At 42.3% G+C, this 27614-nt stretch overlaps 1 protein-coding gene across 7 annotated transcripts in view; it reads left to right on the top strand.

Moving 5' to 3' along the window:
* LOC106569141 (adhesion G protein-coupled receptor L2) overlaps positions 1-27614 on the top strand; it is a 128692-nt gene that overhangs the window by 60139 nt on the left and 40939 nt on the right. For all 7 annotated transcript variants that reach the window (XR_014380337.1, XM_045694181.2, XM_014140165.3 and 4 more), the window contains exons 5-8: positions 1957-2760; positions 22766-23068; positions 23906-24009; positions 24827-25012. Coding sequence is in view for 6 of the 7 variants with exons in the window: in XM_045694181.2 (XP_045550137.1) it covers positions 1957-2760; positions 22766-23068; positions 23906-24009; positions 24827-25012 (1397 nt within the window). In the remaining variant the exon portion in view is untranslated. The remainder of the gene's footprint in view (positions 1-1956; positions 2761-22765; positions 23069-23905; positions 24010-24826; positions 25013-27614) is intronic.

Genomic DNA, 27614 nt, shown 5'->3' with positions numbered 1-27614 from the left:
GACTACGGAATTTAGATTTGTGTCTAAAGTTTTTGAGTAAATACTGCCCTAGACAATACTGCCAAAAATAACCCTTTTGCTGTTTCTCTAAGAATGTTATCTGATTTTAAACTGAATGAATAGGGATTTCAGAAACAGTACAATGTTTCTTTATGTCAAACAATTCACTTGGACAGTAATTCGGCCTGTTTATTACTGATGCAATCAGTGACTAGGCAAAACAAATATTATTTTGATGGCTAGAAAAGCATGGAATCGTGATCGGTTGAACAATTTGTGTATTTTGTCTCCAGCCCTAACCTGTATGCTTTCATATTATAGGTCCTGATAATCTCCCTATTTTTTCCGTTTTTTCTTGTTCCCCCAAAACAGCCATCTCTTGGTCCTCTATCGATCATATCCTGTAACCTTCTCTACTCATGTAGCCTACCTGGTAGTTGACTCACGATAACCTCTCTCCCTCTTGCACTCTTTCTTGTTTGCTTTCTTTCTTTTTCAATGCCTAAAATAGAAGTGGAACAAAAAGGTAAATGAGTGGTCCAGTCCTCCCTCTGTCCCAGCCCCACCCTTCCCCAGCTCCCTGTAATGTGGTGTTCAATACAACCCTCCCTCTTGTCTCCTCCCTCCTGATTGCCTCTTGTCAAAACGCCTGCCCCAAACCCCCATAGGGTGTTGATTGCAACTCTGGGAGACAATTTGAATTTCAAAGCTGATTTGTAAAAGCAGTCTTGAGTTTTGAAAGATGGGGCCCGTTCAGATTCACTAGACCTGTTACCAGTACTGGTCTCATACGTCACCAGATATTACATCTCCCTGCACACCTCTAGTACCGTAAATCTCACAATAGACAGTTTGGAAGAATGCTATGAAGGCAGTTTCTCATCTAAACCATTATACATTTCAATAATACAACACGATACAGATACACCAATTCATAAGCATGTGAAGACATTTTAAGAGGGTTATTTTCCCATTTAAATTCAAATTACAGAACGAGTCTGACACAACAACATAACTAGGCTACCACCAAGCCTAACTATAAAAAACTATTAGCTAGAGCTCTCAAATACAGAAGTGCATAAATGTTATCATACAGTATCATATGCATTGTACAGAGCTCGGTAGCGAGCTAAACAAATAATGCTATGCATCAGGTAGCCTAGCAGTGAGAGCATTGGGCCAGTGACCGAAAGGTCACTAGTTCAAATCTCTGAGCCGACAAGGTTAAAAATCTGTCTGTGCCCTTGAGCAAGGCACTTAAACCTAATTGCGCCCGGGTCACTGTTGATAATGGCTGACCCTCGACGTGATCCCAAACCCAACAAAACCCCAACAGCAGAGGTAAAGACATCTTCTGTTGTTGTCCTGTCTTCTCTCCAAACCCTACCCTCATCTTACCCCAGCTTCGCTGCCACCTCCTCCATCCAGAATGTTGTTTTGGTTCTCTCCACAAGTCTTATCCCTTATCCTTTTGTCTTCTGTGTGCTTTTTCAGTAAGCATGTGCAGTTTTGCCATTTACACAATTGTCAGTGTCACTGTTTGATGCCAGGTAGAAGTTGCAATTAAAACAAGGGTTCCAGTATACACTTCATCCCTACCTCTTCCATCCTTTACATGTCTTGCATTTACAGGGTTTATCCTCCTTTGGTTTGACTTTTTGGATTTGTTTGGTCCCACACAGTTAACGTGTACGGCAGACAAACTCTATAAAGAAGCAAGTCCTTTACTCACTCTTGCACATCATTCTCTTGGCTTCACCTTTTGATTTTTCATTCTATTCACAAGCAATAGCACTAAACACTAGTTAAATGACTGTCACTCATCTTTGTCCCACACTACTTGGACAGCAGCGAAAACTATACAATATACACACTACATACCGTGATGAAATATCTGTTTATACTCTGCATATCTTTTACTTAAACCCATCTTTCTGTTTCTCTGTCCCTCACTAGTTTTCATTTGTCCCGGGACCCTGAAGGAGGTGGGGGAGCCCACGTTTGTGTTTGAGGTGGAGCAACAGGCGGGGGCGTGGTCTAAAGACCCCCTGCAGGCAGGAGACAAGGTCTTCTTCATGCCCTGGACGCCGTACCGCACTGACACCCTTATTGAGTATGCCTCCCTGGAGGACTTAAAAAATGGCCGCCAGACTACGACCTATAAACTCCCACATCGTGTCGACGGCACGGGCTTCGTGGCCTACGACGGGGCCATCTTCTTCAACAAGGAGCGCACGCGTAACATTGTGAAATTTGATCTCCGCACGCGCATCAAGAGTGGTGAGGCAATTGTGGCCAACGCCAACTATCACGACACCTCGCCATACCGCTGGGGCGGCAAGACGGACATAGACCTCGCCGTCGACGAGCGGGGGTTGTGGGTGATCTACGCAACGGAGCAAAACAACGGACGAATCGTGGTGTCACAGCTCAACCCTTACACGCTCCGCTTCGAGGCCACCTGGGAGACGGCGTACGACAAGAGATCCGCCTCCAATGCCTTCATGGTGTGTGGCGTGCTGCACGTGGTGCGGTCCACCTACGAGGAGAACGAGAGCGAGACGGCCAAGAGCCACATCGACTACATCTACAACACCAAGCTGAGCCAGGGAGAGTACACGGACATCCTGTTCCCCAACCAGTACCAGTACATCGCTGCTGTGGATTACAACCCCAGAGATAACCAGCTGTACGTGTGGAATAACTTTTACATCCTGCGCTACGACCTGGAGTTTGACGCTGAGAAAGACCCTGCTGACGGTAAGCCTCAGTCACAGTATGGCCTGTTTCAGATGAATCCTGATCTGAGATCTGTATGTGTACATTGAATTTTCACACAAACCTCCCATTGAGATCAAAACAGGATTACTGTAAAAAGACTGAGTTACAAGCACATATTTCAGGTTGGGATTCAGTCCTTTGTGTTGTATATTCGTCAGGTGCTGAATATATTCCTGTGTGTGTGTGTTGAGTGTGTGTTGCTGCATGGGAAGTCACAGATGACTGATTTTTAATTTTGAACACAATTCAAGTGTGATTCAGAGAATAGGAGATTGTGTTTGTCCTGGGGAAAGACCTAATTTGTAAATAGAAAATTACAGATTCACCTTGGAACGAGGTATAACTCCCTCAGGAGCCTTCGTACTCTGGCACAAGGCATCAGCTATAAAGCCTTGCTTCCTTTATTACCATAAGGCCAGCTCAAGAACTACCTCTCCACTTGAAGCTTGGACCCTATCAAATGTTCTAATCTCAGGTCTTATCCCAGTCCTTTATGAACAGTGGCCTTGTGAACTTCCCTTTTAATGCCCCGGAATGGGATTCTGAAATATTGCATACAGTATGACAGAAGGTTATCCCACTTTCCTTGCCTTGCCTTTGGAGCCGATACGGACATCTGTTGCCATGGCTACCCCATCAACCGTGCGTTGACGGCCCCTCATTTACCCTAGATTGAGACAATCTCCATAATATTATGGCCTGGCGGTCGGCGTTAAAACGCAGAGTCAAAGTGCTAGGTGGCGGTAACACCGGCGAATCATGGCCGGATTACACGGTTAGAAGAATGACTTGAGCGCTGTTGAAAAGAAAAAAAGAGAAAGATATCAATAACGGCTGATGGTCCTGTCAAACGCTGTGGGGTTTTAAATGAATCTGTGAAGTGTCTGAGGGGAGACGGACGTGCATGTCATCAGTCAGGGCCCTTACATCACAGTGTCTGATAATGGGTGTAATTACCTGCCTGTAGCCTCCTTATCCCTGAGAGCTAGGCTAAGTCCCTGCTAACGCTCTGCACAACAAGGAACTATCAACTCTATACCATGATGCTGTGACGTGTTGGGGTGTAGCCTCCTCCTTATACCTAAAAGCTAGGCTAATTCACTGCTAACTAATGTGCGTACTAACACACTTGCTGTGAGGAAAGACAAGTAACTATCAACTATAGGCTACCATGACGTGTTGGGGTGCAACCTCCTTATCGCTGAGAGCTAGGCTAAGTCCCTGCTAAGTCACTTTGGGGGAACATGGTACCACACTGCCATTGGGGTTTCAAGTTGTTCCACAGTGCTGCTCCCTGCACAAGAGTAAGTTCTGACTGAGTTCTCACATTTTCGCTGATTTAAAGAAAATTCATATTGAAAATAAAGCGATATCCAGTTAGTTGGCATTCCAGTGTATAGCTAGGTTAACATTTTACATTTACATTTTAGTCATTTAGCAGACGCTCTTATCCAGAGTGACTTACAGTATGAACGCATACATTTCATACATTTTTTATTTTTTTGGCGTACCGTTAAGGATTTCTCCCGAAGGAAATGTGATCCCTCACCTGTGTGTGCAAGAGCAATTTCGCCATGAACACCATATGTTCCTGCACTCTGATCACCTGTCAACGCGCCAGGCAGGCAGGCAGGCAGGCAGGCAGGCAGGCAGGCAGGCAGGCAGGCAGGCAGGCAGAAGCCTTGAGCTCGTGACGGTCTTAGAGGTTCAGTCTCTGTGTGCCCAACCCAACCAAAGCATTCAATTAAGACATGTAGAATAGATAGACACAGATACTAGAATTTTAAGTTGTTTCTCCATTGCCGAATTGGCATGTATTTGCATGCAAACGGCCTCTTCTGGCTGCTCAGGATAAGATGTATGTAAATGTAATTAACAAGTGAATTATCATAATTCCCCTTCATGCCTAATAACAGCCACACAGAGAGGAGAGAAGTCAGCATGGCAGTGCATTTCCAATCAAGGGGCTTTACTCTGTTCTGCTCTCAGCTAATGCTTCAGCAAACGCAAATGCCAGAGACAGACACTAGGGCTGTCCCCGACCTAATATAAATCTTTGTCAACTGAAAGTCGTCTGTTCTTTCGACCAATCGATTGGTCAAAATGTTAAAATGTGTATTTTTCCCTCTATAGACACACCCTATGTGTTTTGATAAAATCAACTGTATATGCATTGAGCTTGTCTGATGCTTTAAGCTCACTATTTGATGAAACAAGACACAAATGACTCGAGAGGGAGCCAGAGATCAAGACCAGAAGATTCAAACCTTAACCTGTCCCGACCATCCTCCTGCCGCTCCTGCTGGCTTTTGCAGATTCTGCCATTACTCTCCTGAGTTGCCAGTAATGGGCTACACTAGGAGTCGGCAAACTTTCTCATGTGGAATGCCAATTTATCTTACCATTTCTACCGATCTGCGTGCCGGTTATGGTTTTCATATGAACATTTTTGTGGAACAGTTTTATTTCATTTATAATAACGTCTTCATATCTCAATATCATTGTCAAGTGGTTAATCAAAATTCTATTCAAATCTAAATGAAAATGATAAACCTAAAAAGTAAATTCTATTGCCATTGCCAACTATGTAAAAATAGCCTACATAAAGCCAACAAATAAAAACAATGCAGCCTGCATGTAGAAAATATCCCGATTTTGAAAATAAATATCCTGTAAATCACATTGGCTACACATGGCCTGTCTGCAACCAACTTGAAACATTGTATCAACTATTAACTTGGGTCCATCCAGTCGCAACATCCAGTTGCAACATATAGTTTCCTGGGCCAGTGAGCTCGGGACAGACATCCCTGTAGGCAGTTTGCGCAAGGAATAAGTAGTATTCAGGTAGGCCTATTTTATGACGTTTCCAATGGATCAGAGCATTACATTTTTCCTTTTCACCATGAGTGGTTATGGAAAGGGAGAGAGCTGGAAAGATTTTTTAAATACATTGAGGAATTGTCATTGTCAATGGATGTAAAAAATAGACTTAATTTGCTTGCTGTTTGAGGTAAAGAAAACATTACATTGAGAAGCTCCACAGCTCATTAATGGTGCTGCATTAAGCCAATCCGGAATACTATCAGATCCCCAAATGGTAGATTAGGAATTAACGGTAAATTTACTACTAGTGATACATGTAATGGGGAATTGATAGACACTAACAATTCACACAATGAAGTTATGGAACAATGAATGTGCACAAACTGTCGGGAGAGGGCACATTCTGGAGAGAGACGTGCATTGTGCAACCACACTCCCCTTCTTCTTGGACTGTACCTCCGCAATGGATTAGTCTCTGCCTCCGCAATGGATTAGTTCACTGAGATGGGCGCGAATAAAACAGGTGTCTCCTGTGCTATGAAAAAAAATTAAAATATATATGTATATATATAAATATAAATAAATATAAATACAATAGCTTTTTTTTAAAACACCTGTTTAAAAAAAAATAATATATACTCAACAACAAAATCTCGGCCGAATAATTGGGGTCAGCCCTAACAGACACACAAACTCACTGGCTTAACTGCGAAATATGTAATGATGAAAGCCACACAGTAGCCTACATAGTTGTTGATTTTACACATTAGTTTAAGAACCCTTGCTACAGTTCTGCTACTGGAATTGAAACTTGAATGCATACAGCTACAATGTATTTGCATTCATAACTGCCCTCTGTAGATCATTAAGTTAAGTTTTATGAGAACAAAAGCCCTTAGCTGCTCATAGAGAGAGGGAAATGGAGAAGCATGGCTATGCCAGCAACAAGATTCCACTGGTCTTTTGTGAATGGCACAGGCAGGCACATGAAAGAAATTGGTTCATGTTTATTAGGTTGCTCAGATCTACACCTTTAACTGCCCTGACTATACAGCTATTAGGATTTATTGCGTCTCTCAGAGAGAGTATAGATGGGGATTAAACAACCTGTTCTACAGGGTGATCTAATGGTGCTAAAAGAACATCTCACTGATACTGAGAAGCACTTGAGGCGCAGAGAGAAAATTTATTTTGTCCATTAAGATTCATGGGGCCCCACAGTTAAAGTTCCTTGACGAACCGAATTGCTACAATTCTCTGCTTTTTGCAGAGAACAGTAATCAGTACAATACCACCAATGTGTCTTCATCTATGCCAACAGCCTACAGGGCCTTCAGAAAGTACTCATACCCCTTGACTTTTTCCACATTTTGTTGTGTTAATCAGTGGAATTCAAATGGTTTTAATTGTCATTTTTTTGTCAATGATCTACACAAAATACTCTGTCAAAGTGGAAGATAAACTTGTTTTTTTTTATTCATGGAAAATAAACCACTAATACATTTTGATAAGATAAGTATTCAACATGTTAGAATTACCTTTGGCAGTGATTACAGCTGGGAGTCTTTCTAGGTATGTCTCTAAGAGCTTTGCAAACCTGGTTTGTACAATATTTGCCCATTATTCATTTTAAATTCTTCAAGCTCTATCAAGTTAGTCGTTGCTAGACAGCCATTTTCAAGTCTTGCTATAGATTTTCAAGCTGATTTAAGTCAAAACTGTGACTAGGCCACTCAGGAACATTCAATGTTGTCTTGGTAATTAACAGTGTATATTTGGTGTTGCGTTTTAGGTTATCCTCTTACATCTAGACGTTCCGCTAGCGGAACACCTGCTCCAATATCCAATGATAGGCGTGGCACGAATGACAAATTCCTCAAAAATACAAAAACTTCAATTTTTCAAACATATGACTATTTCACAGCATTTTAAATACAAGACTCTCCTTTATCTAACCATACTGTCCGATTTCAAAAAGGCTTTACAGCGAAAGCAAAACATTAGATTATGTCAGCAGAGTACCCAGCCAGAAATAATCAGACACCCATTTTTCAAGCTAGCATATGTCACAAAAAACAAAACCACAGCTAAATGCAGCACTAACCTTTGATGATCTTCATCAGATGACACACCTAGGACATTATGTTATACAATACATGCATGTTTTGTTCAATCAAGTTCATATTTATATCAAAAACCAGCTTTTTACATTAGCATGTGACGTTCAGAACTAGCAAACCTCCGATGAATTTACTAAATTACTCACGATAAACGTTCACACAAAACATAACAATTATTTTAAGAATTATAGATACAGAACTCCTTTGTGCAATCGAGGTGTCCGATTTCAAAATAGCTTTTCGGTGAAAGCACATTTTGCAATATTCTGAGTAGATAGCCCAGCCATCACGGCTAGCTATTTAGACACCCACCAAGTTTAGCCCTGACCAAACTCCGATTTACTATTAGAAATGTTTGATTACCTTTGGTGTTCTTCGTCAGAATGCACTCCCAGGACTGCTACTTCAATAACAAATGTTGGTTTGGTTCAAAATAATCCATTGTTATATCCAAATAGCGGCGTTTTGTTCGTGCGTTCAAGACACTATCCGAAGTGTAAATAAGGGTCACGAGCATGGCGCATTTCGTGACAAAAGATTTCTAAATATTCCATTACCGTACTTCGAAGCATGTCAACCGCTGTTTAAAATCAATTTTTATGCCATTTTTCTCGTAAAAAAGCGTAATATTCCGACCGGGAATCTGCGTTTAGGTAAACAGACGAAAGAAAATAAAGCATGGGGTCGACTCGGGCACGAGCCTGAGTCTCACAGTACTGTGACCAGCCACTATCCAAACGCGCTACTTTTTTTCAGGTTTTGGCCTGCCAAATGAGTTCTGTTATACTCACAGACACCATTCAAACAGTTTTAGAAACTTTGGAGTGTTTTCTATCCAAAGCTAATAATTATATGCATATTCTAGTTTCTGGGCAGGAGTAATAATCAGATTAAATCGGGTACGTTTTTTTATCCGGCCGTGAAAATACTGCCCCCTAGCCATAACAGGTTATTGTCCTGCTGGAAGGTGGATTTGTCTCTCAGTGTCTGGTGGAAAGCAGGCTGAACCAGGTTTTTCTCTAGGACTGTGCTTAGCTCTATTCCTTTTCTTTTTATAAAACAAAACTCCCTAGTCCTTGCCGATGACAAGTATATTCATTACATGATGCAGCCACCACCATGCTGGAAAGTATGACGAGTGGTACTCTGTTGTGTTGGATTTGCCCCAAACATAACGCTTGGTATTCAGGACAAACAATGTATTTATTTGCCACTTTTTATTTTGCAGTATTACTTTAGTGCCTTATTGCAAACAGGATGTATGTTTTGGAATATTTTTTATTCCAGGGAGGAAGCCTTCTTTTCACTCTGTCATTTAGGTTAGTATAGTGGAATAACTACAATGTTTTTGATCCATCCTCAGTTTTCTCCTATCACAGCCATTAAACTCTGTAACTGTTTTAAAGTCACCATAGGCCCCATGGTGAAATCCCTGAGAGGTCTTCTTCCTCTCCGGCAACTGAGTTAGGAAGGACGCCTGTATCTTTGTAGTTACTGGGTATATTGATGCACAATCCAAAGTGTAATTAATAACTTCACCATGCTTAAAGGGATATTCAATGTCTTTATTTTTTATTTTTATGCCATCTACCAGTATGTGCCCATCTTTGCAAGGTATTGGAAAACCTCCCTGGTCTTTGTCGTTGAATCTGTGCTTGAAATTCCCTACTCTACTGAGGGACCTTAAAGAAAATTGCATGTGTGGGGTACAGAGATGAGGTAGTCATAAATAAAATCATGTTAAACACCATTATTATACACCGAGTGAGTCCATGCAACTTATTATCTGACTTGTTAGACATATTTTTTCTCCTGAAGTTATTTAAGCTTGCCTAACAAAGGGGTTGAACAAAGAGGTTGAATACTTATTGACTCAAGACATTTTGGCTTTACATTTTTTATTTATTAGTAAACATTTCTGAAAACATAATTCCACTTTGACATTATGGGGTATTCTGTGTAGAGCAGTGATGCAAAATCTACATTTCATCCATTTTCAATTCAGGCTGTAACACAACAAAATGTGGAAAAAGTCTAAACACACTTTCTGAAGGCACTGTTTATATATACACTACCGTTCAAAAGTTTGGGGTCACATGGAAATGTCCTTATTTTTTGTACATTAAAATAACATAACATTTATCAGAAATGCGGTGTAGACATTGTTAATGTTGTAAATGACTATTGTAGCTGGAAACAGCTGATTTTTTAAATTGGAATATCTACATAGGTGTACAGACGCCCATTATCAGCAACCATCACTCCTGTGTTCCAATGGCACGTTGTGTTAGCTAATCCAAGTTTATAATTTTAAAAGGCTAATTGATCATTAGAAAACCCTTTTGCAATTATGTTAGCACAGCTGAAAACTGTCGTGCTGGTATAGAAGCAATAAAACTGGCCTTCTTTATAATATTTGAGTATCTGGAGCATCAGCATCAGCAGTTCGATTACAGACTCAAAATGACCAGAAACAAAGAACTTTCTTCTGAAACTCGTCAGTCTATTCTTGTTCTGAGAAATGAAGGCTATTCCATGAGAGAAATTGCCAAGAAATTGAAGATCTGGTACAACGCTGTGTACTACACCCTTTACAGAACAGCGCAAACTGGCTCTAACCAGAATAGAACGAGGAGTGGGAGGCCCCGGTGTACAACTGAGTAAGAGGACAAGTACATTAGAGTGTCTTGTTTGAGAAACAGATGCCTCACAAGTCCTCAACTGGCAACTTCATTAAATAGTACCCGCTAAAACACCAGTCTCAACGTCAACAGTGAAGAGGCAACTCCGGGATGCTGGCCTTCTAGGCAGAGTTCCTCTGTCCAGTGTCTGTGTTCTTTTGTCCATCTTAATCTTTTCTTTTTATTGTCCAGTTTGAGATATGGCTTTTTCTTTGCAACTCTGCCTAGAAGGCCAGCATCCCGCAGTCGTCTCTTCACTGTTGACGTTGAGACTGGTGTTTTGCGGATACTATTTACTGAAGCTGCCACAAAAAAGTTAGCTTTTCTTTCAAAAACAAGGACATTTCTAAGTGACCCCAAACTTTAGTGTGTGTGTGGCAGTGCAGTGCAGTGAGAAAAAAGTATATATACAATACCAGTCAAAAGTTTGGACACACCTACTCATTCAAGGGTTTTTCTTTATTTTTACTATTTTCTACATTGTAGAATAATAATGAAGACATCACAACTATGAAATAACATATATGGAATCATATAGTAACCAAAAAAGTGTTAAACAAATCTTCAAAGTAGCCACCCTTTGCCTTGATGACAGCTTTGCACTCTTGGCATTCTTTCAACCAGCTTCACCTGGAATGCTTTTCCAACAGCCTTGAAGGAGTTCACACATATTCTGAGCACTTGTTGGCTGCTTTTCCTTCACTCTGCAGTCCAACTCATCTCAAACCATCTCAATTGGGTTGAGGTCAGGTGATTGTGGAGGCCAGGTCTTCTGATGCAGCACTCCATCATTCTCCTTTTTGGTTAACTGCTCTTACACAGCCTGGAGGTGTGTTGTGTCATTGTCCTGTAAAATAACAAATTATAGGACTATAAGCGCAAACCAGATGGGATGGCATATTGCTGCAGAACGCTGTGGTAGCCATGATGGCTTATTTGGACTCATTGGACCAAACGACAGATTTCCACCGGTCTAATGTCCATTGCTCGTGTTTCTTGGCCTAAACAAAGCTCTTCTTTTTATTGGTGTCCTTTAGTAGTGGTTTCTTTGCAGCAATTTGACCATGAAGGCCTGAATCACAAAGTCCCCTCTGAACAGTTGATGTTGAGATGTGTCTGTTGCTTGAATTCTGTGAAGCATTTATTTGGACAGCAATTTCTGAGGGCGGTAACTCTAATGAACTTATCCTTTGCAGTAGAGGTAACACTGGGTCTTCGTTTCCTGTGGAGGTCCTCATGAGAGCCAGTTTCATCATAGCGCTTGACTTGAAGAAACGTTCAAAGTTCTTGAAATTTTCCCGAGTGACTGACCTTCATGTCTTAAAGTAATGATGGACTATCATTTCTCTTTGCTTATTTGAGCTGTTATTGCCATAATATGGAATTAGCCTTATTGGTAAAAGACCATCTTCCACCCCTACAATGTCACAACACAACTAATTGGCTCAAACGCATTAAGAAGGAAAGAAATTCCACAAATTAGCTTTTAACAAGGCACACCTGTTAATTGAAATGCATTCCAGGTGACTACCTCATTAAGCTGGTTGAGAGAATGCCAAGAGTGTGCGAAGCTGTCATCAAGGCAAAGGGTGGCTTCTTGGAATTATCTCAAATATAAAATATATTTGATTTGTTTAACACTTTTTTTTTTGCTTAGTACAAGATTCCATGTGTTATTTCATAGTGTTGATGTCTTCACTTCGCTAAGGTAACTGAGCTAAATGACTATCGCCCCGTAGCACTCACTTCCGTCATCATGATGTGCTTTGAGAGACTAGTCAAGGACCATATCACCTCCACCCTACCTGACACCCTAGACCCACTCCAATTTGCTTACCGCCCCAATAGGTCCACAGACGAAGCAATCGCAATCACACTGCACACTGCCCTACCCCATCTGGACAAGAGGAATACCTATGTAAGAATGCTGTTCGTCGACTGCATTTAACACCATAGTACCCTCCAAACTCGTCATTAAGCTCGAGACCCTGGGTCTCAACCCCGCCCTGTGCAACTGGGTCCTAGACTTCCTGACGGGCCGCCCCCAGGTGGTCAAGGTAGGAAACAACATCTCCACCCCGCTGATCCTCAACACTGGGGCCCCACAAGGGTGCGTTTTCAGCCCTCTCCTGTACTCCCTGTTCACCCATGATTGCGTGGCCATGCACGCGTCCAACTCAATCATCAAGTTTGCAGACGACACTACAGTGGTAGGCTTGATTACCAACTACAACGAGACGGCCTACAGGGAGGAGGTGAGGGCCCTCGGAGTGTGGTGTCAGGAAAATAACCTCACACTCAACGTCAACAAAACAAAGGAGATGATTGTGGACTTCAGGAAACAGCAGAGGGAGCACCCCCCTATCCACATCGAAGGGACACTAGTGGAGAGGGTGGAAAGTTTTAAGTTCCTGGGCGTACACATCACAGACAAACTGAAATGGTCCACCCACACAGACAGTGTGGTGAAGAAGGCGCAACAGCGCCTCTTCAACCTCAGGAGGCTGAAAAAATTTGGCTTGTCACCAAAAACACTCACAAACTTTTACAGATGCACAATCGAGAGCATCCTGTCAGGCTGTATCACTGCCTGGTACGGCAACTGCTCCGCCCACAACCGTAAGGCTCTCCAGAGGGTAGTGAGGTCTGCACAACGCATCACCGGGTGCAAACTACATGCCCTCCAGGACACCTACAGCATCCGATGTCACAGGAAGGCCAAAAAGATCAAGGACAACAACCACCCGAGCCACTGCCTGTTCACCCTGCTATCATCTGGAAGGCGAGGTCAGTACAGGTGCTTCAAAGCGGGGACCGAGAGACTGAAAAACAGCTTCTATCTCAAGGCCATCAGACTGTTAAACAGCCATCACTAACATTGAGTGGCTGCTGCCAACATACTGACTCAAATCTATAGTCACTTTAATATTTAAAAATTGGATGTAATAAATGTATCACTAGTCACTTTAAACAATGCCACTTTATATAATGTTTACATACCCTACATTACTCATCTCATATGTATACACTGTACTCGATACCATCTACTGCATCTTGCCTATGCCGTTCGGCCATTGCGCATCCATGTTTTTATGTACACATTCTTATTCATTCCTTTACACTTGTGTGTATAAAGTAGTTGTTGTGAAATTGTTAGATTACTTGTTAGATATTACTGCATGGTCGGAACTAGAAGCACAAGCATTTCGCTACACTCGCATTAACATCTGCTAACCATGTGTATGTGACAAATAAAATTTGATTTGATTTCGATTTTCACTATTATTCTACAATGTCGAAAAATAAAGAAAAGCCCTTGATTGAGTAGGTGTGTCAACTTTTGACTGGTACTGTGTGTGTGTGTGTGTGTGTGTGTGTGTGTGTGTGTGTGTGTGTGTGTGTGTGTGTGTGTGTGTGTGTGTGTGTGTGTGTGTGTGTGTGTGTGTGTGTGTGTGTGTGTGTGTGTGTGTGTATTAGTTGAAGTCGGAAGTTTACACACACTTAGGTTGGGGTCATTAAATCTCATTTTTCAACCACTCCACAAATGACTTGTTAACAAACTATAGTTTTGGCAGGTCGGTTAGGACATCTACTTTGTGCATGACACAAGTAATTTTTCCAACAATTGTTTACAGACAGATTATTTCACTTATAATTCATTCACTGTATCACAATTCCAGTGGGTCAGAACTTTACATACACTAAGTTGACAGTGTCTTTAAACAGCTTGGAAAATTCCAGAAAAACATGTTATGGCTTTAGAAGCTTCTGATAGGCTAATTGACATAATTTGAGTCAATTGGAGGTGTGCCTGTGGATACATTTCAAGGCCTACCTTCAAACTCAGTGCCTCTTTGCTTGACATCATGGGAAAATCAAAAGAAATCAGCCAAGACCTCAGAAAAAAAATTGTATCTCCACAAGTCTGATTCATCCTTGGGAGCAATTTCCAAATAACTGAAGGTACCACGTTCGTCTGTACAAACAATAGTGCGCAAGTATAAACACCATGGGACCACGCAGTCGTCATACCGCTGAGGAAGGCGACACATTCTGTCTCCTAGAGATGAACGTACTTTGGTGCAAAAAGTGCAAGTCAATCCCAGAACAACAGCAAAGGACCTTGTGAAGATGCTGGAGGAAACGGGTGCAGAAGTATCTATATCCACAGTAAAACGAGTCCTATATTGACATAACCTGAAATGCTGCTCAGCAAGGAAGAAGCCACTGCTCCAAAACCGCCATAAAAAAGCCAGACTACGGTTTGCAACTGCACATGGGGACAAATATCGTACTTTTTGGAGAAATTTCTCTGGTCTGATGAAACAAAAATATAACTATTTGGCCATAATGACCATCGTTATGTTTGAAGGAAAAGGGGGAAGGCTTGCAAGCCAAAGAACACCATTCCAACTGTGAAGCACGGGGGTGGCAGCATCATGTTGTGGGGTGCTTTGCTGCAGGAGGGACTGGTGCACTTCACAAAATAGATGGCATCACGAGGAGGAAAATGATGTGGATGTATTGAAGCAACTTCTCAAGACATCAGTCAGGAAGTTAAAGCATGGTCGCAAATGGGTCTTCCAAATGGACAATGACCCCAAGCATACTTCCAAAGTTGTGGCAAAATGGCTTAAGGACAACAAAGTCAAGATATTGGAGTGGCCATCACAAAGCCCTAACCTCAATCCCATAGAAAATTTGTGGGCAGAACTGAAAAAGCGTGTGTGAGCAAGGAGGCCTATGAACCTGACTCAGTTACACCAGCTCTGTCAGGGGGAATGGGCCAAAATTCACCCAACTTATTGTGGGAAGCTTGTGGAAGGCTACCCAAAACGTTTGACCGAAGTTAAACAATTTAAAGGAAATGCTACCAAATACTAATTGAGTGTATGTAAACTTCTGACCCATTGGGAATGTGATGAAAGAAATAAAAGCTGAAATAAATCATTATCTCTACTATTATTCTGACATTTCACATTCTTAAAATAAAGTGGTGGTCATAACTGACCTAAGACAGGGAATTTTTACTAGGATTAAATGTCAGGAATTGTGAAATACTGAGTTTTAAATGTATTTGGCTAAGGTTTATGTAAACTTCTGACTTCGTGTGTGTGTGGGTGTGTGTGTGTGTGTGTGTGTGTGTGTGTGTGTGTGTGTGTGTGTGTGTGTGTGTGTGTGTGTGTTTCAAAATGTTTATGTAGGATTTTTATATATAGTTTTATTTTGATACTTCTTTTGTATTACTATGTAAAAAAAAAAAACATGTTTTGTATTTGATACCTGTCTAATTCCTCAAAGATATATTGAAAACTCTCCAAGGATTCATTTGAATTCACTACAGGGATATGAGTGTTAAAACGCAAAGGTTCTCAACACACAGACACCACACCAGTGATCAATATTTTGAAGGTTCCACCTCCTAAGAAGAAGACTCACTATTTAAGAGATTGTCTTGCTCCGACGTGCCAATAAAATGCATCCTGTTGTGTCGCCCATTACAACATTTGTATTGATTCTTAGAAGGTATTGTCTGAGATGCCTCAAAGACATCGACTTGGGTCTCGGTCCAGTGAATTCAAAAGACTAATCAGGGGAGACTATAATTGCCAGGAGCATTTCAAAGTAACGAAGGGAGAACATTAATTTGCTTTTGAGGTAGCATTGATCTGAGAAGCATTAAATTTGAGCGTTAAATTCATGGCTTCAATGAGAGGAGCAGTGCCGCTGGAGAAATGTAGGGTTAAGCCACATGGAGAGATCCGACAACACAGGCAGAAGAAAGGCCATGCCGCTGCATACAGATGCAGGATCTTAATTTGAGCCAGTTTGCTTCAGCTGGAAAATAATCCTGCAGCAACAGGAAATGTTTATTATTATGTGGATTATAATTAATTACAATTTTTGTAGGGGGTTCAGAAGCCTATTTAAACCTCGAGTACACTAGTTTTTACATTTCCTGCATTGCAGGAAAGTTCTCCTGCAACAGGGTAATCAAATGAAGATCCTACATTTGTACATGGACTTGGAAAAGGCTCGTAAGGGAGATTCTAATGGCTTAAATCTTATTCTGCCTTACAAAGCTTGCTAATATCATATCGACATTCGGCTCATTCGAGATGGCTGCTTATAAAACTCAGTTATGCATATTGATTTGGATGTTTTTTAAACATTGAAGTGTGGCATGATGAAGAAGCACTTGCTGGGCTCATTAATACATTGTATCGTGACAGACACACAGTGAGGCTTTGGGGATTGAGCTTTATACTCTTAGAAGTGCAGAAACAAAGGGAATATTTACCCAGATCTCATGGTTTGGTCCATGCCACTTGGTGAATCAGGAGGAATTAACACATCAGCAAGGAGATTCATGCTGACCAGGGTCAAGGTGTTTGTGTCCTGGATCAATGTGCCAGGCGTATGGTTGGAACAACTCCATTTGTTCCACTTGTTGGCATGGCACAAATCTTCATGAGTCTGACTTCATGATTAGTGGATTGTAATATTTTGACTTGTTCAAGTGGACATAGCTACCAGCTACACAGGACTGATGTTCACATACGCGCCTCACATAGGTTCAAGCAGAGCAGGGTGAGAGTGCATAAAAACAAATTAATGCAATATTCATGTCTTCTGGGTGTTGTTGTTTCTGTATCATTAGCTACTGGCGTAGGGATCTTCAAAAAAGCAACACCAAAACTGTGGCTCACAAGTACTGCTGTTTACTTCCTTTAAGTTTAAGATATTCAGACACACTCACCCTCACACCATTCCTTATTCATGGGGTTGCAGTGTAGGATGGTGGTGCGTTGGCGTGACGTCCAACAGTTTGGTACAGGCTGTATTTTCTTCTTATTGCAGTCCACGTAGGTGGCCAGATTCACACTTAGACAAACACTGTGTGAATTAAGATAATGTCATAACGCCCTCAAGTTGGAAGTTAGGAGGAGTCTGAGTTGTGGAAGTTCACTGAGACTTAGTTTAATTATTTGGTTATATTGTTACGCTGATATAGTGGCACTCAGTATTTTACATTTTCGTTCAGTTGGTCGACTATTTAATCAACCATTTCATTTCAACAATCATTGATTTCAAAACAAACCTTAAATTGTGGTAAAGACTGAAATAACTTGTTTCTGCAGAAGTCAGAAGATGTCTGATTCTTCCAGACCACAGACACACTGATGGTGATAGCCCATTATTATGTTGTTTCCCTGTCAAACTTTCTTAGATAACCTTCACGTCGTTTTCCCAATTCTTCAGAGATAATGGCAAACATGTCTACACTCCAGAGCCATGGGAAATGTGGCTTTTATGAGGGGGGAACTAGGCCTTTAACAGAAATAGCTATCTTAGACAAACAGCATAGCTATGCCTCTGATCATCTTATCATGGTTTATTTCATTATTATTTCATTTTTGGAAAGATGTTCAAATATGGAACTTTATCTTCATTTATCATCTTAAATTTTGGTGAAGAGTATTGCTTATGCTTAATTAACCCTTTCCTCCATCCTCAAAGATCCCTTCTATTTGCGATGGATTCTGTCTAGTTCATTCTATTTAGTTGTATCTAGTTCGGACACGTTTTTCAGTGGACAGTATTCCCTTTGCTTTCCCAGTGTCCTGCACTCGATTCCATTCTATCTAGTTACTTCTATTCAGTTTTCAGAACTTCCTAATAAAAATAAATTCTAGTGCTGCTCAGCCTCTGAGCACCTCATGTTATTTATAACAGATTAAACATATGCCACCCAGAGTGTCCTAGGCTTCTGCCTCCCACCAAGAGAGACTTTAAAGGCCCAGTGCAGTCAAAAACGTGATTTCCTGTGTTTTATATTTTTCACACTATATCCCTATTCGCACGGGACTAGTATTAGTCATAGAGAATGATCGAGGCCTCTAGTGGCCAAAAGGCCATATTAGCAAGGGGGCTCCATTGAGGGCTTCCACCATTTTAATGTAGTCAACTGGGTGGGACTTCCAAATTCATTGGTTGATCCCTCCTGGTGACCCTGTTTGGAGTCATGTCCAAGCGTGTCATCAGGAGGGATAAGCCAATCGTGAAGAACAAATTGTACTACTTCAAAATGGAGATTGCAACGATTAGTCCTCTATCTATCTCTATGGTATTACTAGAGAACTTTTATGTAATTATTACCCCAGAATGTCTGCTATTTCAGAGGATGATTTGGATGGGATAAATTCTTTACAAACTGACAGTTTTTTAAATAAATTGACAGTTACTACAGAAGCCTGGAGGTTTTTATTCTAGGCCTGGAGATATTTCAACATGTCCAGGTGATAACAGGATACACTGTTAACTCCAGCTTGGCTCCCAAGTTTCTAAACCACACCAAACCATCTTTGGTATACTGTCGCCATAATATTTGAATTGAAGAAGTGTGATCATATTTTTGCGATCCGCAGTAGAAGACGTCCTTAATTTCCCCGGCCTGCAGATGTGAACTAAACAGTGCACTTGTACTTGAGATGTGTTTTTAGGCTATGGATGAGAAAGTGAACTTGTAATTTCCCCAAATGAAGCTCAGTTGTAAATGCTGCTTAGCGATCTATTAACCGCAAGGGTTGCATTAAATAGGCGCAATATGTTTTACTGCCGCATTTGCCGATGTTCAATTCATTGGCACAAAACTTAGAAACGAAAGCATTCACTGTGAAAGTTAAAACATGTATGCCCTTCATACACTATATATAAACTTTTGTGGACACACCTTCAAATTAGTACATTCGGCTAGTTCAGCCACACCCGTTGTTGACGGGTGTATAAAATCGATGACAGAGCCATGCAGTCTCCATAGACAAACATTGGCAGTAGAATGGCCTTACTGAAGCGCTCAGTGACTTTCAACGTGTCACTGTCATAGGATGCCATCTTTCCAACTAGTCAGTTTGTCAAATTTCTGCCCTGCTAGAGCGGCCCCATAAATGCTGTTATTGTGAACTGGAAATGTATCGGAGTAACAATGGCTCAGCCGCAAAGTGGAAGGCCAAACAAGCTCAGACCACTGAGTGCTGAAGCGCGTATATCGTAAAAATCGTCTGTCCTTGGTTGCAACACTCACTACCGAGTTCCAAACTGCCTCTGGAAACAACGTCAGCACAAGAACTGTTATGGCAACAGTTTGGGGAAGGCCCTTTCCTGTTTCAGCATAACAATGCCCCCGTGCACAAAGCAAGCTCCATACAAAAATGGTTTGTCGAGATCGTGTGGAAGAACTTGACTTAAAAAATACAGATCTGGTGATTTGTGCACATAATTACATAACTCTATCTCCCCCAGTAAAATGAATCCTATATGAATTGGGCTTATGCGGTTGGAATTATACTGTGAAATGTGAAAATTATGATAATGCCCTTTTAGTGTAAGAGCTGTTTGGGAGGGAGTTTTGGCCTGCCTGTTGACATCAGCAGGCGGTAAATTAGTTAATATAAGAATGAGTTCCAAACCTCTCTGCCAGTAACAGCTAGTTTTCAGTTTTCCCCTCCCCACTCAGACCACAGGAAGGTACTTAATTGTTACCCAGAAATGATTTGATATGGAGAGAAAAAGAGCTGCATTGAACCTTTAGGCTTTTGAGTGAAATGACAGCTAATTGAGATGGCCCCTCTTTGGGCTGAGTGCTAGCAGAGGACACACGGCTTTCAACCGCCATTGGTGAAATGGCTCATCATAATCAAAGGAAAATTGTAGTGTGTGGCCAGGCGGTGGATGGAGACATCAAGAGAAATGTAACAGGAAAATGGGCCTCTTTGACAAGTGGTTTAGAATCTATTTCTTTAGTTGTTGTTTTTTTCTCCATTTTTTTCCCCTTCATCTGTCTATCGCTATAGAAAGGAGGTAGTCAGGGGTTCACACTCAGGCACTTCCAAATTACAACTAAACCAGAATTCCAGTGCACATCAATAGCTCTAATAGTCTCTAGAGCGTACATTAGACTGGTGCACAGAGAATAGTGACACTGCGGTATGAGTGTTTTTCTCAGTATGCTGGTATTTTGCAGTTTCCGTAAGCATTTAGTTTCTCACAGCCACTTGGGATAGGGACAGAAAGAGTGGTAGAGAGAGTTAGAGACACCGACAGAGAGACCGGAAGTTACACTGAACAAAATTATAAACGCAACATGTAAAGTGTTGGTCCCATGTGTCATGAGCGGGGGGAAAAAATCCCCAAAATGTTCCATACACACAAATTTTGTGCACAAATTAGTTTACATCCGTGTTAGTGAGCATTTCTCCTTTGCTAAAATAATCCCTCCACCTGACAGGTATAACATATCAAGAAGCTGATTAAACAGCATGATCATTACACAGGTGCAGCTTGTGCTGTGGACAATAAAAGGCCACTTAAAAATGTGCAGTTTTGTCTCACAACACAATGTCACAGTTTTGAGGGAGCATGCATTTGGCATGCATATTGCAGGAATGTCCACCAGAGCTGTTGCCAGAGAATTGAATGTTCATTTCTCTACCATAAGCTGCCTTCAACGTAGTTTTAGAGAATTTGACAGTACGACCAACCGGCCTCACAACCACAGACCAGGTATAACCACACCAGCCCAGTATTTCTGTCTGTAATAAAGCCCTTTCTGGGGGGAAAACTAATTCTGATTGGCTTAGCCTGGCTCCCCAGTGGGTGTGCCTAGATGTCAAGTGGATGGGCCTATGCCTTCCGAGGCCCACCCTTAGCTGCACCCCTGCCTAGTCATGTGAAATCCATAGATTAGGGCCTAATGAATTTATTTTAAGTGACTGATATCCTTATATGAACTGTAACTCAGTAAAATCGATGAAATTGTTGCATGTTGCCTTTATATTTTTGTTCACTATATAAGCTCCTCAACATCTGTTCTCACAACAATAAACTGGACATATGTCAGTACCATTTGCATAGTTACTTAGTGCTCAGAAATGTGTGAACGAGCAATTGAGTGCGTGGCTGACAGACAGACGGACGCACAATGAAGGAATGACTACGGCCCAATTAAACACTGCTTCTGCCATGGGAGAAAAGGTCATTGAGTGAAATGTCATAACACAACAACACTGCAACACGGCTGACTGATCCTGCCTGACATTTCTAAATAGAAATGTGTCGCTGCCTGGGACCCTTTTTTACCCTCCGTCATGCTAGATTTAATGTATTGTTGGTAATGCACTTTCAGCTCTTTCTTTCCCTTCCTTAACACAGACAGACACAGATAGGACATTGTTATGAACTTCAATATTCCACTGAAACAGAAACACAAAACAAAGACAACGAGTCTCCTGGTGGCCTGATTGGCTCCGGAGCCCAGACGCTAAATGTGGGCATTGTCACCATTCAGGTGGGGAGGGAATGGAGACGTGTGTCTGATGATGAAGCGTCAGGTAGCATGGTATTGCCTGTTCCCTGGGCCTCTGAAGACGGCACTGCGGGACTCTCAGAGTAGCAGACCTCCTTGTGGGAAGCCACCTCTTATCAGTCCTAGCAATCGTGTGGCCGTGATGTATAATCAGTCAGGCAAGAGTCAGCCAGTGTAGTCATCATGCTCATACGCAGGCTGTACGCATATACTGTTTTCTTTTTATTCTTTTATATCTGTGTTCTTATTTTCTTTCATTCACTCTACTGTACATTCACAGTGCTGTGACCACACAAATGGGTAGACACTGTAGAAAAGGCCTAGAGACCACACACACACACACACACACACACACACACACACACACACACACACACACACACACACACACACACACAGATGTTCTTTATAGCTGTGCATTGAATATAGCAGCTGAGCATTATAGCTGATGTATGGTTTTTGCCCAGAGCATTCCAGTTTAGTTTTCTTACGCTGGCTTTATCAAGGGGAGAGATGAAAGGGAGGAGAAAATAGTCAAATGCAGGCAGGCTTTGTCTTCCTTGTTGACATTAATCAGCCTAAGGTACTGACTCTCCCTCAAGAAGGACATCACTGCCAAGCAGAGCCAGGCCAGGCAGATGCTGCTCCACTACCTGTCCTCCTGTTATTGTCTAGATTGGGTAAAGGTGAAAATAGCTGAGATAGTGTATTGTTTACAGGTTTCCTCCTCCTAACAGAACAGAGAGAGGAGGAGTAGTGTGGACTAATACCTGAGTGCTGCTGTCGACTCTCCAGTAGACGTGACTCAGTAGAGCATAGAGCAGCCATCCCTCCAAGCGGTGTGGAACTAAAACACTGAAACTACCTTGAACTTTCCCTGCTGACTGTTGTATCTGATGTATGTCTGAAAGGTATAAAGGGAGTTCAAGGTAAGGCTGGGTTTTATTAAAGCTATAACCTCCACTTTTCTCTCTGTGCTCTTCTTCTCCTAGTACCAACTATAGAAGACGTCTCCCTCTCCTCTGCCCTGCCTGAGACCACCACTATCATCACCACCACCATGGCCATAGTCAGGGTCCCAGTTAACACCACAGTTCCAGCAGACCCCAGGGATGGGAGAGAGAGAGAGGCGGGTAAACCAGCAGAGGACCCCCATGGTACAGCTGACCCCACCACCCCAGAGATCCCTCCCACCCCCAGGCGCTTCTGTGAGGGAGCGATGAGGAGGGGTATCTCCTGGCCCCAGACACACACTGGAGCCACAGTGGAAAGACCCTGCCCCAAAGGAACCAGAGGTACTATCAGGGACCGGGAGGGAGGGAGGGAGGGAGGGAGGGAGGGAGGGTGTGTATGTTCCTCTGTATGAAAATGTTAGTGTGTTTACACATTGTCTTTCATACAGCCTTCCATACATTAGACAAGGTGCCAAGATGTAATGTTCATTACCTACAATATGCTAATAGTGCCAAATAGTAAATAATTCCATGACGGAACTGTCAAAACAGACAATATAGGAAGACAAAGGAACAGTAGGTGGCATGAGGGGGATGACTTATCATTGTTATTTCAATAATATGGAAAGGGACTATGGCAACACTGTTCATTGTTGACAAGAATGCAGTAATATATATGATACAGAGCATTTTATTAATTGACAACCCGCAGTTAGACTATAAGGACCCAGACAGTGATTCCTACAGTATACAGCTGAAATGTATGAGAATCTCTCACTGTGTAGTGTTCACTCAGTTAGACATCACAAAGCTGGCAATCTTCCTAGTTCCTACTGGTCAGCCATGTTTCACATCATACCTTGTTGTTTACCATGGCTCTCCTCAGTCACTTGTTTGTCCTGCTTGACAGAAGCCAGCTAAGTAAGAGGACAGGAGCAGCAGCAGGACAAAGAGTTGTCCTGGCTCTGTTTCATGTATTTCTATTGAACCTTTATTTAAACAGGCTATTCTCATTGTCACACAATCTGGTTTGCAGGGGATATAACCGTGTATTCAAGATGGCCGTGTTCAGCAACATCACAAAAAGTTACACAAATAAATGCACACATACTGTTCAATACACAATAAAAACAGACAATAGAGGGTTGTGTAAGTGTTGTTTGTTGTGTGTTTCTCCAGGCATCGCCTCCTACCTCTGCACGGTAGCAGGGGGGACCTGGAACCCAAAGGGACCCGACCTCAGCAACTGTACCTCCCACTGGGTCGCTCAAGTGGCACAAAAGGTTGGTCAGCATTGTGCTCCCATGGCTCCTGGGTGGCAGGCAGGGAAGGAACAAAACACCAATTTTTCTCTACTTCTTTATCTGAAAGGGAAAAGTGTATCTGTATTTGTATTAGCATCTTGTTGGTTGCTACACTAAAGACGTGGTTTGCCCATACATTCTGTATTCCACTGAATGACTTCTAGATGTGAACAGAAATACACGTCCAATGCACTTTTCTCCGTAAAGAAATTCTCTGCCACTTTGAATTGCTCTCTGTAGCCTATAGCTTGCAGCATTAATATTGATTTGCGTTTTAATCAGTATATGATACATTACTTGTATACTGGTCTGACACTGTGATGCCTATCATCCAGAGACGTTGCACCAATGACCCTGAGCCTTTTCCTGCTGTGCTGTTTTCTTCCTTTCTTCACATTAAATCAGCAGTATCCATTGTTATCACATAGTTAACATACCACATTCCAGGTACAGATGTAGGATCTTCATTTGACCTGTATTGTCGCAGCTAAATAATCCTGCAGAAACAGGATTTTAACGTTTAGTCCAAAGTGTTGCATGATTGGTGGTTAGGCTATTATCTGGTCAAAATGAGGCTACATGGAAAGTGGAATACTGTTAATATGACTGTGTGTTAGTGCAGGTTTTCAGTGAATTTATGCAGTCAAGAAGCTCATCTGCATTTCCTCCAGGGCAGGAAAAGTTGCAGCAACAAAAGAGTGATCAAATTCAGATCTTACATCTGTATTTAGTAAGAAACAAGTAATTAAAAGCTTAAACAGTCCATTTATATTTACGTTTTTTTCTCCAACTCTAGATCCGTAGTGGGGAGAACGCGGCTAACCTAGCCAATGAGCTGGCCCACCACACACAGGGCCCGGTGTTCGCCGGTGACGTCAGCTCATCAGTGCGTCTCATGGAGCAGCTGGTTGACATCCTGGATGCTCAGCTCCAGGAGCTACGGCCTAGCGAAAAGGACTCGGCCGGGCGGAGCTTCAACAAGGTAATATAAAATAATACAGTGTCTTCGGAAAGTATTCAGACCCCTTGACTTTTTCCACATTTTGTTACGTTACAGCCTTATTCTAAAATGTATTAAATTGTTTTTTTCCTCCATCAATCTACACACAATACTCCATAAACAGTTTTTGAAATGTTATTTATACAACAACAAAAAACTTAAATATACATTTACATAAGTATTCAGGCCCTTTACTCAGTACTTTGTTGAAGCACCTTTGCCAGCAATTACAGCATCGAGTCTTCTTGGATATGCTGCTACAAGCTTGGCAGATCTGTATTTGGGGAGTTTCTCCCATTATTCTCTGCAGATCCTCTCAAGCTATGTCAGGTTGGATGGGGAGTGTCGCTGCACAGCTATTTTCAGGTCTCTCCAGAGATTCGGGTTCAAGTCCGGGCTCTGACATTCTTGTCCCGAAGCCACACCTGCGTTGTCTTGGCTGTGTGCTTAGGGTCATTGTCCTGTTGGAAGGTGAACCTTCGCCCTAATCTGAGGTCCTGAGCGCTCTGGAGCAGGTTTTCATCAAGGACACTCAAGGATATTCAGAGACTTGTCCTGAAGCCATTCCAGCATTGTCTTGACTGTGTGCTTAGGGTCATTGTCCTGTTGGAAGGTGAACCTTCGCCCCAATCTGAGGTCCTGAGCACTCTGGAGAAGGTTTTCATCAAGTATCTCTCTGTTCTTTGCTCTGTTCATCATTCCCTTGATCCTGACTAGTCTCCCTCTCCGTGCCACTGAAAACATCCCCACAGCATGATGCTGCCACCACAATGCTTCACTGTAGGGATGGTGCCAGGTTTCCTCCAGACGTGACGCTTGTCAATCAGGCCAATCTTGGTTTCATCAGTTCAATCTTGGTTTCATCAGACCAGACAATCTTGTTGTCTGGTCTGAGTGTCCTTTAGGTACGTTTTGGCCAACTCCAAGCGGGCTGTCATGTGCCTTTTACTTAGGAGTGGCTTCCGTCTGGCCACTCTACCATAAAGGCCTGATTGATGGAGTGCTGCAGAGATGGTTGTCCTTCTGGAAGGTTCTCCCATCTCCACAGAGGAACTCTGGAGCTATGTCATAGTGACCATTGGATTCTTGGTCATCTCCCTGACCCAAGCCCCCCCCCCGATTTAAAAAAAAAAAAAAAAAAAAAAAAAGAACTATTATTTCACCTTTATTTAACCAGGTAGGCTGGTTGAGAACACGTTTTCATTTGCAACTGCGACCTGGCCAAGATAAAGCAAAGCAGTTCAACACATACAACAACACAGAGTTACACGTGGAATAAACAAACATACAGTAGAAAAAGTCTATATATAGCATGTGCAAATGAGGTAGGATAAGGGAGGTAAGACAATAAATAGGCCATGGTGGCGAAGTAATTACAATATAGCAATTAAACACTGGAATGGTAGATGTGCAGAAGATGAATGTGCATGTAGAGATACTGGGGTGCAAAGGAGCAAAATAAATAAATACAGTATGGGGATGAGGTAGTTGGATGGGCTATTTACAGATGCAGTGATCTGTGAGCTGCTCTGACAGCTGGTGCTTAAAGCTAGTGAGGGAGATATGAGTCTCCAGCTTCTTATGATTTTTGCAGTTCGTTCCAGTCATTGGCAGCAGTGAACTGGAAGGAAAGGCGGCCAAAGGAAGAATTGGCTTTGGGGGTGACCAGTGAGATATACCTGCTGGAGCTTGGCTGTAGCGCGTGCTACGGGTGGGTGTTGCTATGGTGACCAGTGAGCTGAGATAAGGCGGGGCTTTACCTAGCAGAGACTTGTAGATGACCTGGAGCCAGTGGGTTTGGCGACGAGTATGAAGCGAGGGCCAGCCAACGAGACTGTACAGGTCGCAGTGGTGGGTAGTATATGGGGTTTGGTGACAAAACGGATGGCACTGTGATAGACTGCATCCAATTTGTTGAGTAGGGTGTTGGAGGCTATTTTGTAAATGACATCGCCGAAGTCGAGGATCGGTAGGATGGTCAGTTTTACGAGGGTATGTTTGGCAGCATGAGTGAAGGAGGCTTTGCTGTGAAATTGGAAGCCGATTCTAGATTTAATTTTGGATTGGAGATGCTTAATGTGAGTCTGTAAGGAGAGTTTACAGTCTAACCAGACACCTAGGTATTTGTAGTTGTCCACATATTCTAAGTCAGAACCGTCCAGAGTAGTGATGCTGGACGGGCGGGCAGGTGCGGGCAGCGATCGGTTGAAGAGCATGCATTTAGTTTTACTTGCATTTAAGAGCAGATGGAGGCTACGAAAGGAGTGTTGTATGGCATTGAAGCTCGTCTGGAGGTTAGTTAACACAGTGTCCAAAGAAGGGCCAGATGTATACAGAATGGTGTTGTCTGCGTAGAGGTGGATCAGAGAATCACCAGCAGCAAGAGCGACATCATTGATGTATACAGAGAAGAGAGTCACCCCGAGAATTGAACCCTGTGGCACCCCCATAGAGACTGCCAGAGGTCCGGACAACAGGCCCTTCGATTTGACACACTGAACTCTATCAGAGAGGTAGTTGGTGAACCAGGCGAGGCAATCACTTGAGAAACCAAGGCTGTTGAGTCGACCGATAAGAATGCGGT

The sequence above is a fragment of the Salmo salar genome, chromosome 14 (genome assembly GCF_965601325.2).
Source record: "Salmo salar chromosome 14, fSalSal1, whole genome shotgun sequence".
Taxonomy (NCBI): Eukaryota; Metazoa; Chordata; class Actinopteri; order Salmoniformes; family Salmonidae; genus Salmo; species Salmo salar.
Note: the sequence above shows the minus strand (reverse complement) of the source record. Positions and strands in the feature narration are given on the sequence as shown.